This window comes from Puntigrus tetrazona, chromosome 10 (genome assembly GCF_018831695.1).
Source record: "Puntigrus tetrazona isolate hp1 chromosome 10, ASM1883169v1, whole genome shotgun sequence".
In the NCBI taxonomy this organism is placed as follows: Eukaryota; Metazoa; Chordata; class Actinopteri; order Cypriniformes; family Cyprinidae; genus Puntigrus; species Puntigrus tetrazona.
The window spans coordinates 2,760,449-2,777,758 of NC_056708.1; the positions used below are offsets into that span (position 1 = coordinate 2,760,449).

General features: G+C 38.8%; 1 protein-coding gene across 1 annotated transcript in view; it reads right to left on the bottom strand.

Annotated features, from left to right (window-relative positions):
* LOC122352587 (ciliary neurotrophic factor receptor subunit alpha-like) overlaps positions 1 to 6,747 on the bottom strand; it is a 49,914-nt gene extending 43,167 nt beyond the window's left edge. The window contains exon 1 of the mRNA XM_043250042.1: positions 6,597 to 6,747. Coding sequence (XP_043105977.1) covers positions 6,597 to 6,678 — 82 coding nt within the window. The 5' untranslated portion in view covers positions 6,679 to 6,747. The remainder of the gene's footprint in view (positions 1 to 6,596) is intronic.
* Between the last annotated feature and the right edge of the window lie 10,563 nt (positions 6,748 to 17,310).

Genomic DNA, 17,310 nt, shown 5'->3' on the forward strand with positions numbered 1-17,310 from the left:
TATATATATATTTACAGTTTATATAAGATGCTGAGAGTTCCATTGAGATTCGTCTAATGTCTAAAATGTCTTTTCATTGTATTATAAAAACAAAAATCTATATATAACCTTATACTTACGGACATTGGACGATAAAGAATGAGATTTACAAAAACAAGTCCCTGAGGGTACAGAGATGCTACCAGATAGGAAGTAAAGACACATAACTTCCTGTCTGCCACAGAGATAAGAAAAAGATCATCGTTAATATCACATTATAAATGATGATTCACAGACTATTTTACGTTCTCTTCGTACAAAGATAGCTTCTTCAAAAATGTTAAACATTCGCAGTTTGTTCACGCACAAAAAAAGCCATCATTTGCTCAGACACTTCCAAATGTATGCATTTATTTAAAATAAAATTAAATATATTTTGAATGTAACATTTCTTTACTATTTTAAACTGTTGGTCATACGTTGGTTAACACACTAATAATAAATATTAAAAAAAGTTTTTTTTTAAAAATGAAGAAGTACTTTTTTAAAAAGAAGAACAAATATTGAAGAGATTAATGCATATTTCCTCACTCATGTTTCACCCCCAAATCAGATTTGTACTTATTAAAAACATACTTTGTTTCTGGACTGCCCTTGACAGGATTCATAAGATTCCCCTTTATTGCCTCATTTCCACAGTTTAATTAAAGGAGGATAACAGTGCAACTACGGAAGGGAAGTACATGGCCTACATCTGTAGCTTCACACAAAACAGCTGTTTCCTCAGCGCCGTGTGTAGCCATGCCAATTTTATGCTTTCCGTGTTGGGATTTCCAAGGAGAACATCTTAAGCATGGATTGATGCTGGGAAAAGGAACTTTATTGACAGCGTAAAGTTTGAATGATTTATACACTGTTGTGAGAGGTTTATTTTTGCACATCTTCCGAGATAAACAGTCCTTTTAGACGTTCAACAAGCAAATGTTGAAATGCTGAAGCTCGATTCCAATGTAAGCTGTGTTTAGTTTCAATCTTTGAAGTGGTGCTGGAGCACCTTGAAGACGGTAGTGAAAGAGATATGAATTTCCAAGGGCGCTGACGGCGTTAGCGGTTCATGCACCTGGCTTCTTTCACAAGCTCGTTTTTTTTCCCGCTTGAAAATGGCCACAGCATTCGCTTTTATTGTCTCCTCACCCCCTGCCGATTCAAGGTACGAGCGTGTGAGATGGCTCACACTTTTGAAGTAAACATAAATGCGCAATTGCGCCACAAAATCCTAGCAAATTCTCCAGGGAGGCGATGCGCGCACACTCTCGCACCTCGAACAAAGCCAAAGTTGTTGATGAAATTCACACTCGCGCGCCAAAGGGAGTCCGTTTCCGTCTATTTACTGGCTAGTAGACGGCTTCCAAATGATTCATCCATTTGCCTGATCCATAATCACAGATTACCAACCGAAGACAAAGTCTTAATCCTGGTTTTAAAATCGCGCATTTGAAATGCAAATATCCGAAAATCATCCATTCGCCTTAGATTTGTGTGCCAGCTTCATAATCCAGCAAGTCTGGACACGAGACACATCGCTCACCGACATCATTCATTCCGCATCGCTATACTTGATCGACATTCGTCATCAAACGGGGCACTTGTGTATCGTGAGGCCTTTAGGCCACTAGAGACAAACAAGTGATAGATTGAATTCAACAGCCTCTCCACGCCGAGCCGGATTGGAAGTGACCAGGACAATGGATGTTCTGAAATATATTTGCTCTCATTCTCACTTAGGATCTCATGAATAATTAAAGTGTCAGAGATGGGCTTGTCTGGACTCAATCTCACTGACTGATGACATAAAGCAAGGCTTTGTTCTGTCTTTTTCCGATGGAGGGATGGGGTCGGGCTGTTTAAAAATATCTCTAGACTTTGTCATGGTTTTTGTTCGAAAGGATTCGGTTTACCTTTGTACTATTTATTTTTAACTCCGTTATGTGTAAGGCATCTAAATCTTGTGTTTAATTAGGACGAACATTGAATATAATGTAGGCGGCCATATGGCTTTCTCACTCAAGTCAGATATTAACCAATTAAATAAGGTGTCAGAAATTTAAAAGAACCGTTTCATTATAATCATATCAAATCATACATATAAAATATGCTATTTATTCTGAAAGATACATACACAAAACGTTGCGTCTGTATACAATATGTATATAAAGTATACATTTTGAAAATATTTACATGTAATTATATGTATATATTTAGATAATTTATGTTATAAATAAATTAATTTAATTAAAAAATAGGCTTTTTTTATATGTGCATGCATGCGGGCATTGTTGGGTGTAACATGCTACTAAACAGCTTTTTTTAGACTAGTAATTAGTAACATAATTTGCAAACAATATTGATGATGTAATTAGTAATTGTAATTCATTAGTTCTGGAAAGTAACTTGCCCAACTTCTGCATGTGAGTATATTTATATATGCAAAATTAATATGCAAGGTACACACACATATATTAAGGAAATAAATACTTTTTATTTTGTGTATAATTAATTGTGATTAATTGTTGCCTAGCACACATTTTTGAATATACTCAAAATAAGCTACATGAGCTAAATGTCTAAACAGGGTTTTTGTATTTACAGAATACATGGCAAAAAATATCACTGATGTAACTGATACACAGTGTTAATTTCACATAATAAATAACAACAACAACAACAACAACATGAAAAAAACAATACTTCTACAAAGGGTTTGAGCATTCTAATTGTAATCCGCGCTGTTAAGATATTGGTTTCACACAAAAAATCTTAAACGCATTGTACAAATAAACATAAATACATGTTATGATGCATAAAACAACGGAGAATCGTTGGTCAGTTGTGTATTTTACTTTATTTTAGTTGTTGAGTTGTTGAGTGAGCTTTTATAACGTGTCAATTGCACCCGCCCCTTTGCGCAAACGCAGAGAAGGACAAACGACCAATCAAAAAAACTTTCAAATAACACAGCATTGAACTTTGCGGTATCTGTAGTTAGTGTGTACAGCATGTGCAAAGCCATTTATACTTCAAATTAACTCTATCTGTCTGTTCTGTAATATTTTAGGTTATCAAATTGACGTAAAAAATGACGTAAAAAAGAATGTGAGAAGTCGAAAGTGTCCTGCACTTTAGTGCGCCGCTACGTCTAGCACATACTGTGTGTTACATTAATTTCATCATTGCGGGGTCCACAGCAGCAGTTCATGGTCAGCAAAGTGTACTCATAAACACTCAACTTTGTACAAGATGTAACAGCAGATGGAAGACGAAGAGCACTGTTTACTGTTAATAGTCTTGGATCAACATCTTGGGTCAACCAATCAGATAAGGTTTAGGTTTATGTTCCATTCCACTCGGCACAAACTTTTTTTTAAAGAGTTCAATGCTGTGTGATATGTGGGAGTACGGTACCAATCAATAAGCTCCAACATGGTGTGATTATTAAACCTACTTAGAAAATGGATTAAACACTGTAAATGATCCTCTATGTTTATAGTCATATACCTGCAGAACATATGCTAACATTAAGTAGTATTGTTTATATTGTACAGTTAGGGTGGCAGCAGGATTATTTGTTGAAACACCTGCAAAGTTAACAATAGCATGCCATTCATGAGCCTACAGTAAGTGTAATGTCGGAAGTCAGGCATTTTAGGAATATCCCACATTCATTTTTAGATGGAATGCAGCAGGTGATGGAGCTTGAATGACATTCTTAACCTATCATTTCAATCTGCTTTTAGGTTAGGTAGTTGTGTAGCCACAAGGTTATAGATAGGGTTAAAACCATGTTTGTTTGCCTGGAATGTTTTTCTGGGACTGACAAAAGATGTTGATCCAGGAACACTTTGTTCTTGGCAAAATCAGGGTTTATATCCTTATCCTTGAGATTGGCAAGATTACATGAACCTGAAATCTTTGTTTGGAACTTCATTAGGTTTTCAACTTTACTTAAAAGTCGTGGCCAACAAGAACCCCTGCCTAGCACACTAACAAGAGCGCACTAACCTATGCTGTAAGGTTTACTAAGCTCTAATGCAATTGCTTACATTTGAACGATTAGAGAAGAGAGCCGCCTGAAGCAAAATTAGGATGCTTTGACAGTTTGTCACTGAAACAAACATATGGTGCAGCATCAAGCTTAGCCCAAATGGAAGGGAGGACGGCAAGAAGGAATGAATGAATGAAAATAAAAGAAATAAATAGAGAAAAAGAGAAAAAGTGGCATGCTATTAAATCTGTAATAAGCAAATTAATGGCAGAATACCAATAAAGACTTTCCAAGATGTAGAAAAAAAAATAGAATTTTGTTTTAATTGTTAAGTCACTGACTGCACGTGTTTGTGTTCATTTTAAAATATATTGGTCAACATCTAACCTACCCTAATGACGCATTAGGCCCAAGTCTTGTGTGAATTTGTGTGCATGTGTACATGTTTGTGTACTGTAATATACCAGTTATCTTCTCTGTTTTTGTTTGCCCATCTGTATATTAGCGCTTAGGTCACTTTTAAGTGCGCGTGCGTACGCAGAAGGCTTAACTGGCATTGCATGGTTTACGTTTGTGATGACTGCTGTCTAGATTAAACACGATCAGCCGACCAATCAGATTTCATGTGGAAGCAGATAAGCAGCACTGCTGATGGATGAAGTTGTGATGTCATCCCACCATGACATCATCGCATAAAATTATCCTGCCAGAGAAACGCATGCCAATGACTAGGCATTATAGCGATGTAATCAGCTTTAGTGAGAGCCTCGCTTCAACAAAACGTGGGCCGCCGCAGGGGTGTGGGGGGATGACAACAGCATGAGACATCCAAGAAGATGCTTTATCACTCTCAAACAGTGTTCCCAAATGAAGCTACATCTGCAGTTTTGGCTGGCTTAGGGTCGGCAATCCTTCTTTAGTAAGTAGTCATTTAGATGACTGTTCTATTGAAAGTGACTCAAAAGTACAACATATAGTACAAATTACTCTGGAAAAACACAGTGCCCAGTCCTGATCTCGGAGGACCAACATCCTGTGGAGTTTAGCTTCAACACACCTGCCTGGAGGACCTAGATTAGTTGGTTCAGGTGGGTTTAATTAGGGTTGGAGCTAAACTCTTCCGGATGTTGGCATTCCTGGTATAGATCAGAGTCAAAATGGTGGTACAAGCTTTCCATTACGAGACCTTAACGAGTCTTTAAGCATTTTCATCCCATCCTACGCTGTAGCTGAAGGTTCAGTAAAAGTATGTTTTTGGGGTTTTTTTGCATTTTGTCAGAGAATGCTTTGGATCCATTGATTTTAACAGAGGTAGGGCATCACATGGACATAAAGCAGGGTTGCCAAATCAAGCAGCACAATATCAAGTTCAGTTTTGTGGATGATTCATTGGGGTTAACTTGTCAACGATCAACAACTCTGTGTGTTAACTGCCGCTCCATTTGAAAACAGGTAATCAAAGAACTGACGAAATGTGCATGTATATATTGATCAATATATATCACCCAGCCATACTTGACCATATTCCTACACCTAAACCTAACCTTAACCATGAGTAACCCATAAAAAAACCGATCACCAAAAACTGATTCTAAGCCTAAACTTCACAAAAAGCCCTAAACTGTTTTTTTTTTCAAATCTAAATGGTTAATCACAAATCTGTTGATTGTCTGAAGATAAACTCTGCTGGAAGGTGGCAATACAGGAGAAGGACTAAAGTTTACTAATCTTTTGTCATGTGACCAAGCACTTTTTGCTGCAATGCTCTATGATGTAGTCAGTTCATCCAATTAGCTGTTCCTTCTTCATTCTTTCCAAACCCTTAAAATGTATTGTATGCATTCCTTTCCATCAAATACTTTCTCCAGTGTGCAAGCGGCATAAAATATGCTCTGATTGGCTGTGATTGTGTAGCGTTTTGCCTTCACCGTGGACAGACAAATTACTTGTTGATGGAAACTTGAGTTGTACCTGGCTACAAAACACGTAATATGCTGCTCTACCCAGCTTGAATAATAACTCGGAAAATGACAATAGCTTTAAAGTAGTAGCTTCCGTCGAAACAAGGATGTCTCGATAGCACTTCCACCCTGCTGTCTCACAAAATGACACTGAATTGGAATGCAGAAACAACATAGCTGCTTATTCACCCAAGCATGAGAGAACCCATCACAGCCAGCAAGATAACATGTCTGGCCCAAACTTAGACACATTCATACGCACTCCGAGGATTGCTTTGTTCTGGAGATCTAGTTTTTGACCCAGTGACAGGCTAGTCTCTGTGTCTCCGGGCAGCCAGGCCATGCGTTAAACAGCATTCACATTCACACACCCCTCCCCACAGTCAGGTGATAGTGACCCTACGCTCACAATGTGACTTCTCTGTTCCACTCCGACAGACAGATTGAAGGAGGGACGCAAAGAAAATGACAAGTAAAATGAAAGAGGACAGGACACGTAACCAAAAAAATGAACAAACTGATGTGTAATCTATAAAAGATGTAACTCATCTCATTAGGAAATCGACAAAGGAGACCCGCAACAGATGGAGGAAGTGTCCAAAATGTAGACTTACCTTGCTGGCTGCGCCTTTGGGCATAAACCACCACCACGGCTGCAAGCACCACACAGCAGAAGGACGTCACAATGTTGGCCATCTGCAGAAACACACACAGAGGTAGATCGTGAGGCTTCTGGCCTGCCTAAGAGAAACTGGGTGGCACCGATGCCAAGACAGCATGAGGACAGTTTCCTCCCTCCCTCTCTCTCTCGCTCTCTCTCACTCGCTTGTTTTCTTTCTTTCAGCGTCTCTGCCTCCTGATTCCCCGCCCCACTTCTCTATCCGTCTCTCTCTCTCTCTCTTCCCTACTTTATAGCATCTCATCGGTGGAATCAATGTCCTCAGGGACTGATATTCTCTCTGCCCAACTGGCTGCGGGATAGACAGACCTAGATGAGAAATAGGAAGAAGGAAAGACAATGCCAGACTGTTTGGATCCAGGATTGACCATCATAAAGTCCTTCACAGTCTCTCTCCATCTGGCCTTCTATCTCTCCCTTTTTCTGTATATCTCACCCTCTCAAAACAAAAGTTCTTTGATCAAAGATTGCTATTTCATAGCTTGGGACAATGTTTCCTAACCTGGTTCCTGGAGCGCCTCCAGTTGTAGGCCCTATGGGTTGTATGTCTTCTTTATGTGACACACACATTTCAAGACCTGGCAGGTAGTTTCATTCCAAACACACTGGTTAAGCCAATGTTGCTGGCCACTCAAACAAGCAGCCTAGATATCCCCATGTCTCTACATATATCATTGAAATACATGTCTTGATCAATCAGTTGAACTGTTTTTGTGACAGAGTGTGAACAGCAAAACAGCCTACACTTTTATAATCAGAAATACTCTAAGCCTGTCAATCATTTTGAGTGTTCATGGTTTTTTTTTTTTGAGAGACATGGAGCTGACTTTGCCTTTGGAGGACAAAGTTTTGGAGAGAGGGCATGAAGTTGGAGTAAGAAAAACATTAGAAGTTTTCTGAAATGGCTTACAGCTACTTTAATGGAGTTCCATTTTTGTATAAATGTGCTATGTTTAATTTCTGCACCACAAGTGGCACTGAAATGTATTGCAAAAATAATTTTCAATTGAGTTTCAAAAACTCTCTTGCATGCTGTTAAGTGTATGCTAAAGCTAAAGCTAAAGTTTTGGGGAAAAAAAGCAAAAAAAAGAAAATTGGGTTCATAATTAGATCTCTGATTAAAGACTTTCATATTATAGCTAATCTTACCACTAAGACATGCAGCATAAAACTGTAGTGGCGACATTTGTGAGATTACTGGTAAATCTGAATCTAGGCATATCTGAGTAGCAGAAGACTTTCATTTTATCTCATTTACATTGAGGAAAAGTAACTGAGATATTAAAAGTATCCCTTTGCTGTATTTTCTTATGGGAAAACTTCAGAGTGAAACATTTGAAATCCAGACCAAAAACAACACATCGTGGAGTCAGGAAATCATTTTGTCTTTCTAAGCACACCAGAATGTAAAACATTAAAAAGAGCCCACAGTTAAAACAAACACAAAGAGAGGCATTCATCAGAGCGAGACAGGGAATATTCATAAATGGACAATTAAAAAAAAAAAAAAAAACTTTCTTCTGGATAAAGGCACACATAAGGCCACAACTGGAATACAAGCATTTGTTTTGTTTGCTCAATACTCATTTGTTCAATTGTCTCCCATGATCCCAACAGTAGTTATTCATTAAAGTTAAAAAGGAAATTATAACACGCCCCATTATCAGGACGGTTAACTTGCTAAAGGAAATGCATACACACTTTATTTATATATTTGACATCGCAATCACAGCAGTCTTGCTAATTGTGGAGAACCTAGCACGCACTTGCAGCAGAAGTTCTTGATTGTTTTTGCTGGCAAGAACGTCCTTGTCTTGGCTGGCGTTGAAGCTGTAAGTGGGAGCGATGTGCATATAATATTTGCACAATAATTTTATTGATGTGGGTGTTTAATATTGTGGATATTTAGCTTTTGTCAGCTACTTATTATGCTCTGATTCATGGGTCTGCATACTTGGGGTGTCTTTTATCAACACGCTGTATTTACCCAGCATTCATCACTCACTAAATACAAGGTTCACATACACAAAAGTATGAAGTCGAGAGAGCAAACTATTTTCTTTGTTTGATCAATGTCGCAGACTAAAGTCAATATTGTACATTCTCGCTGAATAACGTCTTTTCATTTGTTTGTCTCTGTGTGTCGTTCATCAAAAATCCATCATAAACATTGCATGAGGTCATCATTTACATAGAGATGACAATAAGTGTTCTGAAATCCAGCACATGTCTGGATATTACTCAAACATTGTTACACGGTATAATATCTACAGGGTACAGTTGATACATCTTTCACGTTCGGTTAATTCAAAAGTACATTATTCAGATTTAAAGTTACTTTCGGTATTTTAAAGTGCACTTTTCATTTTTTTCAATTATCACCACTTATAAATCCAATGCTTTCGCCTATTCCGTTGAGATTCTTGAGAAGCAGAGAAATACTTTAGCCTGTTGACTGACACTTCATATTTATTCCAGCACTCCAGAAAAAAATGGACTGACAGGAGTGAAATTAAAATTGTATCTCTCTGTCAGTTCTTCAAAAATCCTCCTCTTTCTGGCGGCCATAAGTAGCATTTAGCCCATCAAACTAGAGAACAATACATTTGATATCTGACAGCTCAGGGTCCTTTTCTTAATGACATCCCATGGCACTGCAGATTTTATAATAACGCTGCTCAATGAGACCCATTTTGCTCGCCTTTATCTTCTGTCTTATTTATTTATTCATCTCTTATTTATGGCCATTGCCGCTGAATAGACGCGTTTCCCTCACTGGTTAATTAAAATATATAATTCATCGTTGGTGCTGAATGATTTTTTTGCACCCATCTCAGGTTCCTTGTGATGTCCTGTAAAATTTGCATTTAAATTGGAAAGCCTGAACTGAATACTCGCAAAGAAGGTATGAAGTATCACAAAACAGTACCAGCCAGGAAAATCCCACCACACCTTTGACTGACAGATGGACGGAAATCGGAAAGACTTTTTATTATCTGTTTTTTTTTTTTTTTTTACTATCCCTTCAAAAAAAATCTCAACTTGCCAAGGCATTCTTCAATATGAATCAATGTGGCCTAAAGGATATGGAGATTGGTCTACATGTTGAATACAAATAGCACTGCCAGTGGCAGTGAACTCTGAAAATCTTCAGTAGCATATCAATGCTTTCTAACAGCAAACGCTGTTGCGTAGACAAGACGTATAGCTCACCATTGCATGCATGCAGTAAAATCTTTATATATATAACACACATTACACTGGCAAATCAGTTATCGAATGCCAATATCACTACTGACACATGGGAAACAAAACAAAAAAACTTTAATTTTATTTGAACCTACCAACTTTAATGCTTTTTTTACTAATGAAGTTCAATTCTGATGCTGTGTTACAGCATTTCTGTCTTAACCCTACTCGCAACGTGAGAACTACTCTAATGTCACACAGCTTGTGAAGAATGTTAATGGCCAAATAAAAAGCTTGCATTGAAACCACAGTGAAATTCCAGATGATTCCTAAATTTGCATTTCCGGCAAAATCCTTTCAAATATATCATGAATATTCAATATCCAGCCTTAAATGTGACCGAACATCCAAAGATAAAATCTCAATCAATTTTCCACAAAGGCTCCAGTTTTCTTACTGAGACACACACATGCGCGCACACACACACAAACTCTGAGGTCACATCCTGTAATTAAAGTCTTGCATCCAAGACCCCTCCTGACACTAATTCCCTCCATCAATCCAGTCGTATCAGAGATCTCTCAGATTAGCACCCATGCAACAGCGCAAATGGCACCCAGCCACGCACACATACAGCCAATAGCCCTGACATTTCAACCCGTCACATCACCCCTAATCGCATGCAAAATGCAATGTCAATCCTGTCAAAGCCTGGGGGCTGTGATCTGCTGTCTGCTGTGCTGGTGTTATTTTAAAAACAGACCAATGATCAATACTGGATCAGTGCTTTAGCGCTACGCTACAACACATCTTGTTAAGTTGGTTGAAGGTAGGAAGTTTTTAAAAAGTACTAGTTTGTTCAAAAAGTATATTTGAAGTTTTTTTTTATGCCACACATATTTAAATCAATCAGTTTGGTATTAAACTATATCATAAAGGGAACACATGACTGTATGTGAAGGTCAAAGTGTCTCTTAAAATTATTTTGCTAATATAATGCTAATTTGTGTACATGTACAATTCATAAAATATTGTAAGCAACATAAGAAATAATACAAATAAAATCACATGTAGTCAAGAAACATGAAATTATGATGTTACTTTTTACTTATTGGAGTTTTTAAATTACATATATAAAAAGTATTATTACTTGTACAGAAAAGTAGTGTTATTATGATAGCAATAATTCTCACTATTAGTTGCTTATTAGTATGCATATTCTGCATTAATATATAGTACATTCCTAATCCTATTCAATACATTACTAATCATTAAAACATACAAAACCAACACGAACACAAACAGTTAATTTCCAAGTGGCAGATCTTTTAAATATTTAATATTTTGTAATACTTTTTCTTATCTTGGACTATTTATCACTGATCTATTTAGAGCATGCATGCAATGCAGCGTTCATTTATGCTGGGCCATTCTCTTTTTGCAATCTAATTACGATCCCATTGTGTTCCCCGTGCCAACTTAGCACAGCTGTATTTTAAAGCATGCGGCATAAAGAGTTTATCATGCATATGGCACCTTTAACAATTTTATGATAAAACAGTGCAGATGGACCTATGCAATGAATATTCATCTGTCAATCCCATTAAAGAAGCGCTTTATGACTATATTATCCAATGTGAATATGTAGGCCATCAACAGAATTGCTTTATAGGCTGTAATACAGATTGTTAGGTGTGATTTTACACTGTTTTTCTCTGCCATTACTCATCTGCATGACATGTATCAGCCTTTGTGCAAATGCAAGTAGAAATTCCCACTGCAAACAGCATGCTGCTGGTATTTACCCACAATCCCACTTTGCAGTAAATATGTAGCTCATATTCTAAATGAGTTATTGAAGAGGGACTGGTCTAGCTATAAACAGAGCACTATGTAGGAGCTAAAAACACTCTGTTTACTTTTTTTTTCCACAAGGACCTTAAAATGCAGAACCCATGAATAGACCCTTCCTGCTTTAGGCCTGGTCCTTACTCTGGCCACCCTGTGTGCTAACCACACTGAACCAACTGGGACATTACGGGGAGACTAAATAAGCAGACACCCTATAGCGGAATGCACACAAGATGCTTTTACCCTCTGTAAGAGGTTTGTGTGTGTGTGTGCTGACTTGAGTGTGTGTATTTGTAAAGTACTGGATAAGGATAGCGTTGTTTACATCATTTAAGCAATGGATAAACAAAAGAGCAAGTGTTAAGGTACCAGCACTCAGTACTTCAAAGATATTTTAAGCGGTGAATTAAGCATTCCGAGAAGCAATAACGCCCATTTTACTGGGGATTCTGACATTAGGCGTTTAGACATCGAACTTTGGAAGCAGCTGGACCTGAACGACTAAAATGTACCTTGGTGGCCACCAAGTATACTGGCTATAAAAATTATTTTGATATCATCAAATGAAGTCATAAACTCCCATCTCATTTTTGGGAATGATTAAGTCCTGCAGACATTACTCTTGCTAATGTCCGTGGGCCCAAAATGCATCAGTCTTTAGAAAGTCATCGCTAAGAAGAAGCGGTACGGGGTCTCTTGACAGTGACTCAGTGATCTGTGACTTGTGATGTAATTATCCTTTTTCTATCGGTTTACTGGCCTAAAGAGAACATCTGTCATGCAGAGCCTAGGCTAATGGTCTAGGACACTTTGTTTCTCCCTTTCTCCCCTCAGAATCACAGACGAAGGCAGCATTTTCAATCTTCTAAGGCTTTGGGAAGATCCATGGATCACAGCTCATTATCAGCCAACCGGCTATCCAACGAAAAAGTAGAGTGTCTTCTATTGGTCCAGCTGTCCTTGGCACTTCGTTCTTCTGATTGGATGGTATTTATGCTTAACCACATCACAAATGGCCACAGGAGAAAAAAGGTTAATTTGTCAATGTAACAAAGTCTATAAATAAAAATAACAGTGCTTGGGAGGGAAACAGATGTTTGACAGAATCAGCCATTCAGATAGTTCGGGTTCAAAGGTTCCAGCTGGCAATTGGCGGGCGTAATGCCCTGTGGTGGTACAGGGGTCTGCTTCTGCCACCTCTGTGCAAAAGCAACATCTGTTCCTTAGACAAACTACCGAAACCAAAGCCAACTGTTTATGATGCTATTCTGATGTGATATACCAAGCTAGAAATGTGGAAAACAACTTAAAGAGAAGACCGGGAGAAAGAAATACAGAAATAAGAGAAGGAGAAGAGAGCATCAATAAACTGACAGGTGGTTAGCCCTGAAGCCAGGACATTTTCTGCCCACTAGCAAAATAATTATTTGCCTCCAAGAGTCCTTCAAACCCGAAATACCACAGTGGCTCTGTCCTTCTCTGATCATTTCTGTCCGTCGGCCTGGCAGATGTCAACTGTGAAACCTCACCACTTACTCAGTTCTTAGGCAGTGGTGTTCTCTTTTTTTGTTCAAAGGACCAAATATGCCAGAAAAAGCCAATGACTGAAACATTAGTGTAAGTACAATTTGCAAAGAAAGATATTAACATTTTTAAATATGAGTTGGGTACTTAAATTGTTGACATATTAAACCCTGCATGATTTTATTAGCATTGTGTTTATAATGAACTTAACCGTGGTTCACATAAGAGGAAATGTCCCCTTAAAGTCACAGTTCACCCAAAATTGAAAATTACCCCATTATTTGCTCACCCTCAAGCAACCCTAGATGTGTTTGACTTTCATCTTTCATACAAATATTAATTATATTAAACAATATCATGGCTCTTCCAAACTTTATAATGGCAGTGAATAGCGGTCAAGATTTTCAGAGGGTGAGTAAATCACTGGGTAATTTTCATTTTTGGGTGAACTTAGCCCCTTAGCATTTATTAAAGTAGCTTCAAACACATTATTTGCTAAATCGGTTGCTCTAAAATGACTTTACATCCGGACTCATATTTTACACTGGACATTCACTTGTGACCCAACATTATGGTTAGTACAAGTCATGTTTTTTGCAAGTAAACCCATATTTAGTGCAGTCTGAACTGTATTTTCTTTGACCTTGCGTAGGTTTTTAGAGGTTTTAAGGATAAGGGTATGTCACGCAACATGGCCTCCATTATTTTTGTAATTTCCCTCAAGGCACAGACAATTTTGCACAAATATATAACAGAGTTTAGTCGAAAACATCATCTGTCGTGCTACTTTTTCTACAGCTGCCCTCATGGGCAAATCACTGTCACTAAATACATTTAAGAATATTACATGACTGTGTGGACACTCTGGTGTCATCTGTACTACACTGTACCAGAATCTGTTTGGTGAACTCTCTCCTTTCACACCTTCATGTTCACACCCCAGAGGCCGGTGTCCTACAGCTAGCTGAAACCATTGGAAATTTGCCCAGGGGCCTTGTGTGAGCTGTAAGGCAGGGCCCTGGTGAGGTGCTCCTCTCATCACCACTCTGACAGAGTCATTAGGATTCTATTCCCAGCTTCCTTCTCCTCTCAGTGCTCATTAGCCATACAATCAATTAAAGCCAGTCCACACTCACATCGTCTTTCCTTGCCAGATACCTAAATTACACATGTGGGAGATTATTCTACTGTGGTGGTTGGTCACTTTCCAGCACTCCAAAAAAGTTTGAGCTTCATGAGATAAGGTTAAAAATCTTTATATGAAATGTCTTGCAGTATCGACAAGTTTTTGCCTCAGACATCACGCCCACGAACCATGTGATGCATACGACATCCAAAATTGGAAACACTTCAGGAGTTTCAAAGTCATCAACTGAGAAGAAGAGTGTGTCACAATCTTTAACAACTGGAAACACAGATACTATGATGCCAAACCCCATCATGGAAGAAAACAAACAAGTTTACCACACGGTGCGCACTTATCAGGATAAACTAAATACTGGATTTTCAAAAGTCTATGAAATATGTCACCTTCACAGCATACAGTGGATTTTCTGCACTGGTCTGGGGACATTTTCATGCGGCACAAAATTAAACGTGATTTCCAGCCAAGGTTTCCAGTCCTTCTATTGTCTAGCTGAAGGTCTGGGTAGTTTTTAATACCAACTTGATGAAGTTCAGTAAAACCATTAACATAGTTGGTCAAATGATACCTCAGATAAACGGCATGACCTAAATGACGTGAACTTACAATCTGGCCAGACTACACACTAACAAAGGCTCTCTGTGTGTGACCACAGGGTTACAAAGAGCACTGGGTGTCCAAATTGGCAATTTGTGGTTCAAAAGGGCACCTACCGGTGCCTGGGTTGATGCCCCCCTAATGTGCTCTTTTGTGAACTGATGTGGACTTCATGGTGATACCCAACAGTCCATGCAACATTACGTCATTCCAGTGTGGAGTCAAATGAGAACTGCATGAGCCGTGGTCACCATTTGGAAGAGAGGCAAAGTTTGCTGATGTGATATAAACACAAATTGTTTTTCAAGCCACTGTGTATGGGCTTTGCGGGCGGGAATGTCTTCTTCCATAGGTGCCGTTTGCAGTTTCATTTCAGATTTCATTTTCGCAAAGACCCGAAATCACAAACAACATCCTCCTAATTCAACACAATTACACCACCAACCTGGAAATCGGTGTGTGTGCACTTTTCGCTCTGATAGAGTCCATCGATTTGTGCTGACAGAGACAGACAACTCTCTTGCATCACTGAGTGCAACTGCCGTGGGTCTTTTCACCTTGATGGGCAACTCCTGACTCGACATCACAAAGATGTTAATCAGCAACCTCTTTGCTGTGTCGGACTGTACAGTAGAGTGAACTACAGAGTCTGCCGTCAATGAAACTGTTGCTGTAACAAACAATGGGTCTGAAGCGTGCTAGAAATTTATTGAGCAGTCTCGCTTCCAGAAGACAGGAGGCCACAGTGCAGGCATATTCTGAAAGCAAAGGCCACTTTGGCTCAAAGGAACCTTAAATTCAGTCACTGTGGCGCATATTACAAGTTGATTCAATAGATACTGACAGTTCTTGCTTCAAGAAAAAAGAGACCCAGATCATGTCTCGCAGTCCGACCGTCCCTTTGACTCAGTCATGCTGCATAATAACCGCCCTCCTTTTGAGCACAAAGCCTTCCCAAGTGACAGGTGTTTGACTTAGTATGCCCACTCCAGCTGAGCTCCGGCTCGCCAGAGTGCAATTGACAATTACATTTCACACATATTGGAGAAGGCCTGTCTAAAAAACTTAGGAATTAGTTTATTGATCCGCTGACTCTTATTGTCATTGCTCTCAAAGTCAAGCCGGTGGTGTAGTCTCCCACTCATTAACGACCATATCATGGAATGGAACAGCGCGACCAAAATCCGAAATGATGACATGCATGAGTAAATAAGTGAGGGATCATTAATATTGATATTTTTGCCACAAAGCTGTGTTGACTTTGGGGAGTTTCGGGCCACTTCTGTGATCACGTTTGGCCGTGTATATTATGACTGAACTTAGACAAGGCGCCTGGCATGTTTGCATTCAACCCAGAGGGATGCAACTCAGCAAAATCTATAATTGCTAATAGCATGCTAATAGGGAGGGATAATGGAGTTTATTTCTGGGGCCGCTTTTGTGCATCTATTGACTACGTTTGGCAGGGATAGCCATGCTAGCTAATCCTTACACCACCTCTCCTCGGCCGCCTTCAGTCTGTAGGCTGATAAATAATGAGCTTCAGTGAGTTATTGATCTCTCTCGCTCTCTCATGTTACTCAGAAAGGTCTTTTTCAGAATAGGAAAATTAGTGGGAGCGAAAGCTCCTAGCATTTCAAACAGAAAGGATATTAGCATTTTGATGGTTTGAGGTGAGGATTAGTTCTTTCTTTAAGAGAAATCCAAAAGGCATAGATTAGGTATCGCTTACATATCATTCACCACCAAAGACGGACATATGTTCGATGCATAGAATAACTCCGTTCTGAATAATGCTTTTTCGATGCAATTACCAACCATGCGGAAATGACATTGATTACAAGGTATGTAAATATTATAATAACCGAACAGCTCTGTTATATTTGTTTACCCCGATTGTCTAACATTTCAGCCATTACTGGACAGAAAGCCAAGAATATCTGAATAACCCTTTTCTCCTCGTTCTTCCTGTTTGGTCAGTAATAAACACCACACACAAGCAGAGCCGCTGCTGTCATGTTGAGCAAAATCAGCTCACAGTGCATTAGCTGCTCTATCGGAGAGAGCATCGATCCCTCCGAACATGGTTTACAGCTACAGAGAGAGGAAGAGGGGATGCATGCATTTTGCTTCATATCTTGGCTTAGAGCCGATGACTCGGCTTGGCTGTATTGCATAACTATAAACATTTCTTTATAAAGAGAATTGCAATTTCTGTGAGTGCAGGGCTACGTAGCAAACTGAGTGTTTTTATTTGATTAGCTGTTTATTTTTTGTGGTCTTTCATGATTAACACACTGAAATGTTTAATTTATTTTATAAAAAAAAAATCATGTAAATTAAA